At 40.4% G+C, this 11961-nt stretch overlaps 2 protein-coding genes across 4 annotated transcripts in view; both read right to left on the reverse strand.

Moving 5' to 3' along the window:
* Positions 1–243: 243 nt before the first annotated feature.
* Positions 244–4784, reverse strand: LOC117954001 (UDP-N-acetylglucosamine/UDP-glucose/GDP-mannose transporter-like). Of its 2 annotated transcripts, XM_034887447.1 has the most exons (13): positions 4216–4778; positions 3808–3841; positions 3322–3408; positions 2611–2678; positions 1868–1939; positions 1708–1776; positions 1515–1617; positions 1329–1421; positions 1157–1224; positions 876–954; positions 704–786; positions 563–615; positions 244–457 (listed from the first exon to the last, which is right to left on the reverse strand). In XM_034887447.1, exons 1-13 carry the CDS (start codon positions 4407–4409, stop codon positions 447–449), a joined length of 1014 nt encoding a protein of 337 aa, XP_034743338.1. In that variant the 5' UTR covers positions 4410–4778; the 3' UTR covers positions 244–446. The 2 variants fall into 2 exon arrangements, with proteins under 2 accessions (XP_034743338.1, XP_034743337.1); XM_034887446.1 differs by lacking the exon at positions 244–457 and having other exon boundaries at positions 473–615; positions 4216–4784.
* A 979-nt stretch (positions 4785–5763) lies between these two features.
* The window catches only part of serbp1b (SERPINE1 mRNA binding protein 1b), a 9492-nt gene continuing 3294 nt past the window's right edge, over positions 5764–11961 (reverse strand). The window contains exons 4-9 of one of the 2 annotated variants that reach the window (XM_034887466.1): positions 11898–11957; positions 11589–11663; positions 11086–11263; positions 10351–10416; positions 9817–10035; positions 5764–7441 (exon numbers count right to left, since the gene is read on the reverse strand). In XM_034887466.1, the coding sequence (XP_034743357.1) occupies positions 7382–7441; positions 9817–10035; positions 10351–10416; positions 11086–11263; positions 11589–11663; positions 11898–11957 (658 nt within the window). In that variant the 3' untranslated portion in view covers positions 5764–7381. Of the gene's footprint in view, positions 7442–9816; positions 10039–10329; positions 10417–11085; positions 11264–11588; positions 11664–11897; positions 11958–11961 lie in introns of both variants that reach the window. The other variant, XM_034887465.1, reaches the window with a different exon arrangement.

Genomic DNA, 11961 nt, shown 5'->3' on the forward strand with positions numbered 1-11961 from the left:
TTACTTGTTTTGAGTTTTCAAACTGCACACTTAAAAAAAAACAGAAATGCAACACTTCATAATTTAATTCAATGAAGAATACAATACTCATTCCATATTTATATTAGACTGTAAGAAATGGACAAAATCCACAGTCCTCATTCTGTGAAGAAATGCATCGTTGAGTTCAACTGAACATGAGGCTGAAGCAGTTGTGCGTGTTTCTTTGATTTTATTGATTTTTATACTCAAAAATAAACATTCTCATGACTTTGTGTGAAGCTGAAATGTAACTATAAAAAAATTGTATAGGCACTTTAATTACAGCGTATGACATGAATGTTTGCAAAACATTTTGACAGCATGGTTCAAAAATAGACATGTCAACATATAGCACACAGACGACATGAAACGTGTTCTGGACATCCGTAGTCCATTAGGGTCGGGTCCGATCGGGATTCCGCGGTTTACACCTTTCCTGTTAAATTTGATACAATTCCAACATATTTCAGAAGACTGCAGCATGTTTAATTAGTGCACACATCACAGCAGAGGTTTGGATTCCCATTATTTCTGTTCTTACTTGTTTGCTCCTGTGTGAACGTGATATAGGAGTACACCAGACTGCCAGCGATACTGTGGGAAACAAAGACGACTCAAAGCTGTCGCCAGACAGAAAACACCACCTCCACAATGGCACGATTCAAATTGTATGTGTGTTTACCTGATGTTTAGACCAATGAAGTTGGTCCAAGTGAATATGTAGTCTCCTCCAAATGCCATTCCAACATAGGTCACAAGAATATTCTGCAGAAGTCACGGATAGTCACGGCACACGTCTGCATTCATAAATCTTATCAGCCCACAGATGGCAGGACCAGCGTGAAATGACGTACCTTAATACAGCCCACAATGGAGGTGGTGAGCGCTGAGTTGTACTGCGTGCACAGCATGATGGAGTACATTAAAATGAAGCTGTACAACACAATGAAGAGGGATTAGATGAGAGCAGCAATGTGGGATATTATCCAATTTGTTTGTTTATTAAAATCCCCATTAGCTTAAACAGAAGACACTCTTCCTGGGGTCTATTGTTTAATAAAAAAATATTACATAAGCTGGAATACATTCATACATAATCACAATACATCATTAAATGGATGGATCTGGAGTTTACCCCATGACACAGGAAAGCACAAACTGCAAAACAAACAGCTGATCAGACCATCCATTATACTCCAACCCCTGTACCCGAACACACAGACAGGGGAGATACTCAACTCTAGTTGTCGGACACTAAATTATAAATATGTCGACATGAATATATTTGTGTCAAAAGTATTCCTTACCACTTGCAAGTCCCCTGAGTAGTAAGCGTATGCCGCAGTGGGGAAAATCATGATTAAAGCATTGTAGTAGAGCAGCCCGTATTTGCCCAGCTCCTATGGCGACAGCAGTATAAAGTACAATCCTTAAAGAAACGGCAAAGAGCATCACGCACACAGAGAGGTTGTAAGATTAGCAGCTCCGCTCACCTTGGAATCAAGTTTCTGCTTCACATACGCCCCGCTGGCCGCTGTCAGAACGTTGTTCAGCATTATGAATATGTATCCTTCAAGGTCAAAGGCCAGGTCAGTGCTACAAACACACGTCAAAGAATGAGATGCATGCTCACGTGTAAACTGAATAATGGCAGTATGTGGGTGTACTTGTGTGTGGCCATTTCACCTGGCAGCAATAAAAGCGCCAGCGATCATGGTGAATACGGTGATCTTAATCGACGCAGAGAAAGTCTTTCTGTGAGGAGGGGGAACGGGTTGCAGTTATTAAGAATCATTTCGGTACAGGTGCCAGAACATTCTTGTTGAATAGTGCTGAGGAAACTTACTTCAGCAAGAGTCCCTCAAACACCATGGTGAGAAAAATACTGAACCTCCTTAACACCGTAAACATGGGTAAACTAGAAAAAAAGGGAGACATAATTTCATATTTTATACGACTCCTGGAACAAATGACAGCAATTTCTTTACCCTTGTGTTGTCTTCCTGTCAACAATGGTCACTTTTTTTTCAACATTATTATCTGTTTTTCAAACAATTGTGTCACTTTTTCAGTGTTGTGGGTGACTTTTTTGTTATGTTTTTGGTGTTTTTTTCCAAAGATTTGTGATATTTTTAATGTTGCTGATTTTCACCCTTATTTTGGTTGCCCATTTTTTGTGACAAAGAAAAAAGAAAATGAACTGAAAACGGGTCAATTTGACCCAAGGACAACATTAGGGTTCAAATCCACTTGATTGTGCCTTTTGGACAATTTAGAAATCTGGTTTTAAACCTGCAAACTTCTACTTGTAACTGCTTTACATAATTGTAATTTTTTTGCCTCTCTATTATCCTACTGTATTTATCAAATTATTTCCCAATTCTGACTGTTTTAATGTCTTTCTATATTTCTTACAATTGTACTTTCCATGTTGTGGTTCTGTATTTGTCTTTGTAATCTGACTTGATGACATTGAAAATGTCAATAATCAATCATCAATGATCTCGAGGACAAATAAAGGTTAAATGAATATTAAGTAAATTATGTTTCATATCGCATAATAATACAGCAATAAATAGAAGTTCTAACTTGAGGCGTTGTGTCCCAAACAGCCCTGATATTTGATTCCCAACATACAGCAGGGGCAGTGGAAACATCTGGAAAGACACACAAACACACATAATGTTAAAAGCAGTATATTTTTTTAACTTTACTATGAGGTCCTTCTTATGGCGTTTTTCCATTACATGGTGCCTGTTTGACTCGTCCTCCTTTTTCCATGCTGATTAGTACCCCCTCATGCATGAGGCCAGCCTGGCTGGTCGTCATAGCAAGAAACTGCCGTGCCTTAACGCGACACACACACCGAAAGTCGAAGGTGTGTTGCTTTATATTGTCAGCATGCAGTTGTTGCCTCAGCCGGATAACATAATAAGTTTAAAAAGAAACAAAGGAAGCAGCAACAACAACAAAAAACGTTGGCTAAACTGTTTAAACACGGTGGGTTGGTTCAGGACGCCCCCGTCTGTCGGTAGCAATGATGATGCAATGAACAGTGGCGATTCTCTCCCACCAATCAGTAGTCTGCAGGTTTTCACGTCACCTTTTAGTATTGCCTCAGCTCGCTTGGAACCTCAGCTGAGGTGGTCCTAAAAAAGTACCTTTTAGCAGGTCTCAGGAACTTTTTTTGTTATGGAAAACCAAAAAAGGCGAGTAGAGTCAAGGAGGTACCCTGCAGTGGGAAAACGTCATGTCCAGTATTTCAGTCCCAAGTGAGAGAACTACTTCAGTCAGTCTCACCTTGCGTGGTATACTCAAATCCATGTCTGGAAACGAGATAACACCCAACTCCTTCCCAGTCCTCAGAACTACAATCGTAGCCAACATCTGCAGTGATTGAAGCAAGGAGAAACAGTCTATCAGACTATGTCTGTTTAGGAGAACAAGAAGCATCTGTGACTCAACTTAAAGGTGCACTATGAGTTCCTGCATCGCCCCCCCCACCTCCTTAATTGACATGACTAACTGTCACTAACCCCCACCCCCAATCATCTTGTCGGTGATTGGCTGGAGTGGTTTGTTGTGTTTTGGTGTCTATCCTGTGCCTCTAGTGTTTGTTTGACGTTTTCCAACCCCGGTGTTGTCTCCCGAGACCGGGCTTTTTCCCAGTGGATTCTGGAGACAGGCAGCTAGCGGATCAAGGAGAGATGCCTACCATTTGAGACAATAGTGAAATTGCGCTTGAATCATGCAGCAACTCCTAGTGCACCTTTAAGACAAACTTACTTGGCCGATTCCCACACATGTTGACGATGGAAATCTGTAAAAAAATTTAGACAATTGGCATGAATGTGGAAAATTATTAATAAAATGTGAAGGGAGAACAACTTTGACTGAGGTCATGTCATGCATGTTTTAGTATACAACATTTGATGTCACATATAGCAAACATCTCCTCACTATCCGCAAACTGGCTTAAGTCTTCTTCTAAAGTCAGCCGGCTCTGTTCCCATTGTGATCGAACAGTCTTCCCAAACAGATGGAGGAAGACAATCTACAACTTTTATAATTCATACTTCATATCCCCATAATCACAACTGCCATCTCTTTCCCCTGCTCTCATTTCTGATTAACAGTTGGTCAATTGTCTGAAACGAGGCTTGCTGTAACTGTTGTTGTACTTTGTACTTTTACCTGTAGTTGGAGAGGACGCTTTTGTTGACAACGACGATGAGGAATGAACTGACTCCGTAAAATGCCGCAGCCAAAAGTTTCCGATGTACTGTGGGGCTGGCACCGGAAGTGGCTCTTTTAGATGTAGACGATGCTCCTTCGGGGAACAACTTTCTGCCGCCGAGCTCATGTCGCCGTTTCTGAAGCGCTGCCATCTGTCACTCCCCAATGTAAGTCGAGTGCAGATTTGAGTTGCGCATGCGTCACTTTGCGACGAGTGAAGATGTGAGTTGCACGCGTCATTTTGCGACAACTAGCACACAATATGCTAACAACAGACTTGTGTAATGTCAGTACTGTAAATATGGACCTACTTAACTTAGTTCGTTCACTGCTGGCTACAAGAAAGAATCAAACACAACAAAAGTTGTCAGTTGAATGGTGTTTTGAGCTAACGTTAGCAATCAAACAATCATACATAGCTAAAACGTTTTTGAAGTGATTCCCGTCTTCTGTTATTGTTTTAAATTAGAAAAGTTTATTTCATGGATTTCTCAAATTTCAGTTCGATAGATTATGCCGTAAACCGTTTAAATCTGAGCATACGCAACGTTTTAGACATAAATGATTGTTTGATTTCTTTAATTTTCTATGGTTTGATTGCTAACGTTAGCTCAAACACCATTCCAGCATTTGTTTGATTGCTAGCTTGTAGCTAAGCTAGCAGTCCTTTGCAAAACGTTTTGGCTCTCTATGATTGTTTGATTGCTAACGTGCTAACAGCCTTTTGTTAAGTAGGTTAATTTTTACTTTGTTGACATTACAGATGCCTGCCTCTCTATAGCGTCTTGAATGCAACTTGTCGCAAAGTGACGCATGCGCAACTCACATCTTCACTCGGCTTACATCGGGCAGTGGCAACACACTCAGCTCCTGAAGTTATTACATCCGCTTACATCCATGGTGATGGTTACTATACGTAAAGCATTTTACGTATTTTACGTATTGCTGTTCAAAGGTTCTTACTCGGCACAGCCTCGATGATTTTACACATTTATTTATTACATTTTCAGGTAAAGCTACATCTTTCAAAACTGACTTTGGTCTAAATCTTGCTATATAACTGACTAAACAAAATTTTATGAAATTGTAGCCACAAACTTAAGTTACATTTACAGATAATACACACATTAAAGTAGCCTATTTGTCAGTTTAAGACTCAAAATTGCCACTTTATTAGGTACAGCTAAAACTAGTGAGTCTAAAAGCCCTGTAACATTAGTAGCATAAATAACACCTTATTAAAGTTGATTATATTCAGTTTTAGTTTAAACTGTTTATAGTTGTGTTAACTTTATAATCATTTGTGGTTAAGTGGTGTTGTTGATTTAAGCCATTATATCCAACTAATTTCTATAAATAAACATCTTAGTTCGGCGTTAGTCTTAGTTTGTTGTACCTAATAAAACTCACAACTACAGGTATTAAACCCTTCTGGACTGTTATGTCCCTCTTACGTTTACATGGGATTCTTCATTCTGCTTCAAGCAATGAAGAGTCCACAGCCCATTTGTTTACAGCTTTAAAAATCACAGTACTGATTTTAAACAACCCAGCAGCCAGCAGGCAGAATACATGTAACACCTCTAAAGCAATTTATTAGAACAGGGATGTTTGCAAAGAGTGTTTCACCATCATGTGGCTCCAACAGTCCGACAAGAAAACTGCTCCAGCCGTCTGTATCAGTGCATCACCAGCAAGTCTTTGCAGAAGACAGCATGTAAAGCTTTAAATACACTTCATGTTCAGTACCCCCACCCCAACCCAATGAGAAATATACCTGTTTCATTAAATGAAAAATGCTCACTGGAAATGCTGACACAGGTGGCTAAAAGCACCATTAGCTTACATTACATTCTGTAGCTCGTGAATGCTCCACAATGACAGTCGACATTTCTTTTAGACAAATTATGCATTTGTGCTGCATAAAATAACATTACAGCAAATATGGTTAACAGATGGGAGAAACAATCTTCAGAGGACTATTGCTGGACAACAAGTGCTTTGAAATCTGAAAGACAGATTCTTTAAGAGCAAGGTATGTCCATGGTTTATGTATCATATGCACCAAAATTTCAACAATGACTTCTCAAAAAGAGTATGATTTACCTCATGAGAACTTGCAGTCTACTGTTTTGAAAATTGTAAGTTCAGAGGAGAGGAATACCTAAATTCTAAGTAATAAGCTGTCAAATTCACACATTCAGTCCCACACACACACACATACAAAAACAATATTGTGGTCCTGAAGTAACAAGTAGCACAGTCTGTATGACCTACGAGGACCAGCCTAAAGATATACACATTGGGCCCTGTGACACCCTGAAAACACAGGTAGCACATCTGGATCAGGGGATACAAAGCATCACTTACCACTGGTCCACCAAAAAAGGCAAGCTAACAAAATAAGAAAAAGAAAAATGGAAAGAGGCATTTACTTTCACTGCACAACAAGCAGAAAAATTCCAAGCTTTAGTATGAAGTCACTTTGCCTAGTTACCCATCCCGGATTTGTGCCTCGCAAAAGGGATGGGTAGTCAGGATCAGAGTATTTACACTTTAAATGCATGTTAAGCCATACTTCAGATATATAATACAAGTATCCTATGTAGTGTAGTGCTACCACATCAGTGTGTATTACTGGGAGGAAAAACTCCAGTTGAAAGTCTGACCCCATAATACTGAGCTGAAGTCATGAGGGGGGGGGGGGGGGGGGGAAAGCTTCAGGGGAAGAGATACACACACGCGCACACACACATTTAAACCTAATTGCAGAAATTCATAAATTCAAGCAGCACAAAAAAATAATATCAAGGAAGTATGCATAATCTCTGGAAAAAAAAAAGTATGAAAACATCCCTGCTTTCATGTTCCTAAATACAAAACTTCAGTGTAACAAGAGGTCCTTTTCTCGCCTTTTGTCTTTTGTTCTCCTTTAAAATAGGTACAATTTGAGTCCTCTGGTGAAGTGAGTGCTATGGGATGACAGTCTTTTCTTGTCATTTAAAATCTTTTTTCTTCTTCTTCTCTGTTTTCTTATATACTTGAAGATGTGGTAAGCATGCAAGCCTCGTAGAGGAGGGGCCCGGAAGGGCTGATGGGTGGGCTCGTGGTAGAAGAGGAGCCTTTAGGCCAGGGCTGGGAAGGCCTCAGGATCATCCACGTTGGGGACTGACACTCCACTAGCCTGGGGAGAAACACACAAAAACCAGGACACGGTTAAGAGGGCTATTATCAGTATTTTTTAGGGCTGGATCCAAAATATTTGTTCGATGGGTAGATATACGATTTTCAATTTTGGGATTTGAACATTCTTTATTTTTATTTTTTTTATGTGCATGCAGGCTGACATTTGAACAAACGCAGGTCTTTCCATTTGTTTTGGAAGCCTGCAGCAAAAAGTTAAGTCAGAATCAACCTTCGATGAAAATCAACCCAATGTCAACTTGCTGTGGACAATCATGCAGCGTTAGCCGGCTATCAGACTCATCAGTCGTGATGCACAAGTCCCGTAACGTTTCTGTTAAAAAGATTTAAACACTACAAAGGTCAAACACGAAACACAAGCACCGAACTGCTCAGGATTTTGTTGCAAGGTTTTGCAATAACAAAGCGGGTTTGCCTCATCTCTCGCTTTGTCGCCTTTTATTTTCTCTCTTTTTCCAAAGCTGCCTTCAAGTGCGGTCTTCAACTCTTAGTTATAGAGCCTTGTGACATCAGGCCAGGGACTGCAGATGAAAACTAGCCTTTTGGCTAAATCTGCCATATTTACAGAAATGTCCCTGTCTAATAAAACAAAGATAATCTGTCAATCTACAGGTCCCGTCAGCTCTACTAAGTGCTGTTGCGTCTTTTAACTCATCGTTAATGCTTTGGTTCACTTTCAACGTCATTTTTAGTAAAAACTCTAAAAACCCAGCGTCTGGAAAACGCAATCAGCTGGTGAACATTTCTTTATACCAAATGCTCAATTGGTACTTAGATGTATTTCTTAAAAGGAGAATTCCAGTTGAGTCCAACACATAGCTCCGTTTGTAAATTTCGAGTGCTGTCAGAGAAAAAAACAAAACCTGTTTCCACTGTGTTAACCTCCTGCTAGAGGTAGCACCCAACAGGCTTAAACAGGGTAAGTTTTAAATGTGTTTTTAGCCTCTAAACATGTTCAAAATGTCATTAAAAGGGCCTACACGTGTGCAGCGATTTCTTCCAAGTCAACACAGTGAATCTGACGGCAGTTGATGTGACAGAAATGCATAAAAGTTCTGCTATTTCAGCGGTGTTTAGTTCCTGTGTTGATACTAAGCCAGGAGAGCTTAGGGACCGTCTACAAACTACAACACTGGAAAGAGATAAACAAAAAAATAAACGTATGCTTATTTATTTATTTTTTAAGTAAGTGCTGTGATACAACTAGCAAGAGACAAGTTACAATTGAGGTAAGCTTGGAGACACTACCTTATTTAATCATTAAATTGATAGCCTACGTATCTTTTCTGTGTTCAGCATGATTTTATAGTTTATAGACGGTCCCTAAACTCTAACTGCCGTCTCAACACCGGAACTAAACAGAGCAGAATTAGCACAACTTTCATGCATTTCTTTCATATCTACAGCAGTCGGATTCACTCAGAAGGAATCCCTTCACATGGGTAGGCCCTTTTAATGGGTAACATGTTTAGAGGCTAAAAACACCAAAGTGACTATTCTTATTATATGAACTGATTATTTACTTTCTGGAATGTAAACATGCTTTCCTACAAAGACATTTTAATTAATTGTTCTCAAAACAAAAAAGGGACCCTTGCCTAAATATAACATTGGTAAAATATCATTAAAATCAGTAAATATCTGATTTAAGCAGAGCTGAATCTATAAGTTAATTTATTGAATGACAGGAAATTAGTCTGCAACAAGTTTGGTAGTGGAGTAGTTGATAGGGCTGTGGTTTTTTGTGGCAATAAATGACGGTTGTCATTGGTTCCAGTTTCCCAAATGTTTGCTGTTTTCTATGATTATAAACCCAATAACTTTGTATATTGGACTGTTGGTTGAAATTAACAAGAATACTGACTATATCAACTTGGGCTTTGGAAAACTGGGAAGGGCATTTTTCCCTATTTTCCAACATTTTATAGACCACACACTTAAAGCAATTGAGAAAATAACGGTCAAATAAATTGTTAGACAATCAATTGATAAGTTGCAGCGCTAAATTAAAAAAATAGTAAAAAAAGAGAGTAGACTTTGATGCCAGCTTTCGACAGTTCAATACTATTAATTATTGCTTACTGCTACTATATTATTATTATTATTAATAACTCTAATTCAATTAACTAAGCACTATTACTACACAGATCCACTTGACCGCTGACATGAGGTCAGTCTGTGAGTTTTGCATTATGGGACACGTGGTCGCCGGTCTGTTATTTCAGGGGCTAAGTGGTTCCACAGCAGGTTTTCCAAGTCAATGGTTTTACAGCCTGTTCACAGTCAGAGCGCTAAATCCTTTGTGAGGGACACTAAACCTCTGTCGTTAGCGGTGAAGACAGCTGTTATTGTTACCTTTTCGGTCCGTCCTCCCCCGCGTGCCGTCCGGCTCCCTACCCCGCCGCTGCCACCGCCGCTGCTGCCGCCGCCGCCGCGGCCTCCCCGGCCTCCACGAGCTCCCCCGCGCCCGCGACCGGGGCGGCCCAGGTCTCCAAAGTTGATCTCCAGCTGGGATGTGATGTCGTTGGCTGGTTTGCGAAAGTGGTGGTCACTGGAATCATCGGGGGTGCCCTGCTGCTAAAAACCGACAATTAAAGAAACGTTAGACGTGATCTGCACTCCGTACTAAGAGTCATGTTTTTAAAACCAGCAATGAAACGAGTGAACGTGTGTTCATTTAGTGCGGCTTAGCTGCATAGAACCAACACTGCCTTTGTATTCTTAATTTCCTCCGGAGCCACCCAAAATAAAAATGAATGAACCATTTTCAATATTTGAAGGTGTGTTTCACCACTTGCCGTTTTCCAACAGGTGCCTTTATAAAGACCGTTAACACTAATATCTTCATGGACTGTGTGGATGAAATACCAGTGTGAGAGCTGCAGGCACCTTGTTGTACACAGGGGTTGGCTCTGTTTCCGTCTCTGCGGCTTCGATCACAGCACCGACAGGCCTCTGAAATGCAAAGACAGCATAGGGGTTTTCTTTAATATCATGTCAGGTGAGCCAGCAAGACACACAGCAACGTGCATCTGATGCCAAGTTTACGTATGCTACACAGAAGTCATTATTATCAAGGGGGAAAAGGAGAGCAAGGTAGTCAGGCTCTCAGCTTTGTAATAATGTTTGTAAAGACAGTAGTACTTTCATAATGCACATTAATTAACAGTGTCCAGACTAGTCAGTCAACTTTCTGTCACACTCAAAAGATTCCTAGTTAGCGGCCTCAAAATACACAGTACAAAATAAATTAAAAAATCATCCGCTCATTTTGTTGAACCAAACAAGACATAAAAAAAACTTCTTGGGCTCTGAGGAATTGTGATATGCCTTTATTTATTTTTATTTCTGACATTTTACAGACAAAAAAAGAATGGAGGAAAGCATCTGCAAAATAAAGGGTTGTTTGCTGTAGCCTCAATCCAAATTTTACCACTGCTTTTACATTTTTCTTAATTTCATATTATTTTTGCCTGGTAAATTGTGGAAAATCCTGGTCAAACGTTTCCATACTTAAAAAAACATGATGTGATGGCCCCTTAGAGCCTGTACAGAGCTGGTGTAACCCACTGCAGGGGAGGAAAGGTTTCTGGTTTACACGATATTATAAATCATCGTACTTACATCTTCACTCTTGGACTTGTGCAGCACGTATCCTTTCTTCCACTGGCTGTCGGCTCCCTCGTTGGGTTTACGGATGTTAAACTCCACCTTGGTGCGCTCCTTGTCCTGCATTGCCTTCCACTCGTCCAGGGTCATCTCTTTGGGGCCTTCGTTTTTAGGTTGTTCAACTTCGTTCTCTCTGGAAAGCCAGCACACAACAATGTAGGACCATAGAGCTCAAACCTCCAATCCTCTTAGCTCTATACATGCCCTCTAATCCTGAGGCCAAAAGGTCTCAGACAATGCTGATCCCATTTGCGCTAAAGCTTTGTGATGAAAATGCACATGCGGAGATACTGTTTGTGACACAGAACAACTTCCACAATCCAAAAGGACAACATGCCAGTGTGAGGACATAACTGTAGCTTCAAACTACTTTTTCTGGAGTTGTTAAAAACATGAAATCCATTAACATCCGATTATCAACTGAACCCTAAACATCTGACAGGTAATGGGATACAGACTTGTTCTCAGAGCCGGCAGGTGCATTTTCCTCTCCTTCTGGGGTCGTCTCTGGAGCAGCAGTCTGTTCGGCCTCGCTGGGAACAGAGACACAGCCACCTTGTCAATACTGAAATATTGCCTCCAGTAGAAACCTCACCAGACACTATTCTGTAAAATGTTCCATTGAAACTGGAGCACTTATATATTTTAACACAAAATTAGAGACACTTATATTGACCACATGTAGTAAAGATATTGGACGCGCATCATTTTCCGGCAGACATTAATGCTCAGATAACCAGGCCATGTGTCGCTTCTTGAAAACTCACCTCGCTTCATCCTTCACGTTGCCCCAGTTGTGTGAGCCGCTGCCACTGCGCTTCTCTTCACTTT

This window comes from Etheostoma cragini, chromosome 12 (assembly GCF_013103735.1).
Source record: "Etheostoma cragini isolate CJK2018 chromosome 12, CSU_Ecrag_1.0, whole genome shotgun sequence".
NCBI lineage: Eukaryota > Metazoa > Chordata > Actinopteri > Perciformes > Percidae > Etheostoma > Etheostoma cragini.